This window comes from Bison bison, unplaced genomic scaffold (genome assembly GCF_000754665.1).
Source record: "Bison bison bison isolate TAMUID 2011002044 unplaced genomic scaffold, Bison_UMD1.0 scf7180017853311, whole genome shotgun sequence".
Classification (NCBI taxonomy): domain Eukaryota; kingdom Metazoa; phylum Chordata; class Mammalia; order Artiodactyla; family Bovidae; genus Bison; species Bison bison.
In genome coordinates this window covers 11,343-12,421 of record NW_011483884.1, presented here as the reverse complement: position 1 = coordinate 12,421, position 1,079 = coordinate 11,343, and the positions used below count along the sequence as shown (strand labels likewise).

The 1,079-nt window shown below is 47.0% G+C and overlaps 1 protein-coding gene across 1 annotated transcript in view; it reads left to right on the top strand.

The window, feature by feature from the left end:
• Positions 1-1,079, top strand: part of BTK (Bruton agammaglobulinemia tyrosine kinase) — an 11,936-nt gene that overhangs the window by 2,624 nt on the left and 8,233 nt on the right. Inside the window, exon 3 of the mRNA XM_010854313.1 lies at positions 523-585. Within this exon, the coding sequence (XP_010852615.1) occupies positions 523-585 (63 nt within the window). The remainder of the gene's footprint in view (positions 1-522; positions 586-1,079) is intronic.

Sequence of the window (1,079 nt, the reverse complement as noted above, 5' to 3'; positions counted from 1 at the left end):
ATCTTCTCCAGTGCATGAAAGTGAAAAGTGAAAGTGAAGTTGCTCAGTTGTGTCCGACTCCTAGCGACCCCATGGACTGCAGCCTACCAGGCTCCTCTGTCCATGGGATTTTCCAGGCAAGAGGACTGGAGTGGGGTGCCATCGCCTTCTCCGCCCACCTACTCTACACACATGCAAAATCCTGCATCATAACTCCCCACTCAGTATCCTGATCAGAAATTGTTCTTCCCACATCAAAGGGAATATGCTCTCCCTCCAAGTACTTCCAGAGCGCAGCTCTGCACGTGGCCCCCTCCCTGAGCCCACGTGTTGTGGAGCATATGTAATCAGTGCTGCAAGTGCAGAAGCTACACACTTCACTGGCCTAGCTGTGCATTGGCAACATGATCCTCTTTGAGGGCAGGACATTTTATATACCATCATTTGAGACTGGTTCTGAGCCCCAGGATACAAGGTAACCAAATCTGTCTCTCACCCAGATTGGGGAGTTTTGGATGATCAACCCTGTTGTCTCCTCTACAGGCAGGAAGGCTACATCCCTAGTAACTATGTAACTGAAGCAGAGGACTCCATAGAAATGTATGAGTGAGTATGCTTATGTTCCCAGCACAGAATCTTCACAATACAGTATAAACATTTTTCATATTTTCAACAAAATTTTGATATCAAGATACTTATTAAAATCAGCATCAACTGGGTCAGATGATGCCACCAGTTCAAGTGATAGTGCCTACATCTTACCCTTATCCCAAACACCCTGTTGATGGAAGCTGGAGAGGTCACCATACCCCCTCCTCTCCAAATCCGAAGAACTACTGAAAGGAAAACACAGCCTGATAGGAAACACCTGAAAGGGTGAAAAAAGGCAAACTGTTCTGGTTGCCCATTCTCCTGAATCACGGAAGTGGGTTGTCTTCGAAGGCCCTGACCCTCATCTGTTCCCTGCAAACTTCTGCCACTTGCTCTCCATTTCCACAATTCTTCAGCAACAAGCAGGCTTTGGGAAAGGGATATAGTGTGCTGTGCACATGATAGGCACTCAGTAAATAGCAGTTGAGTGAACTGACTGACTCAATGGC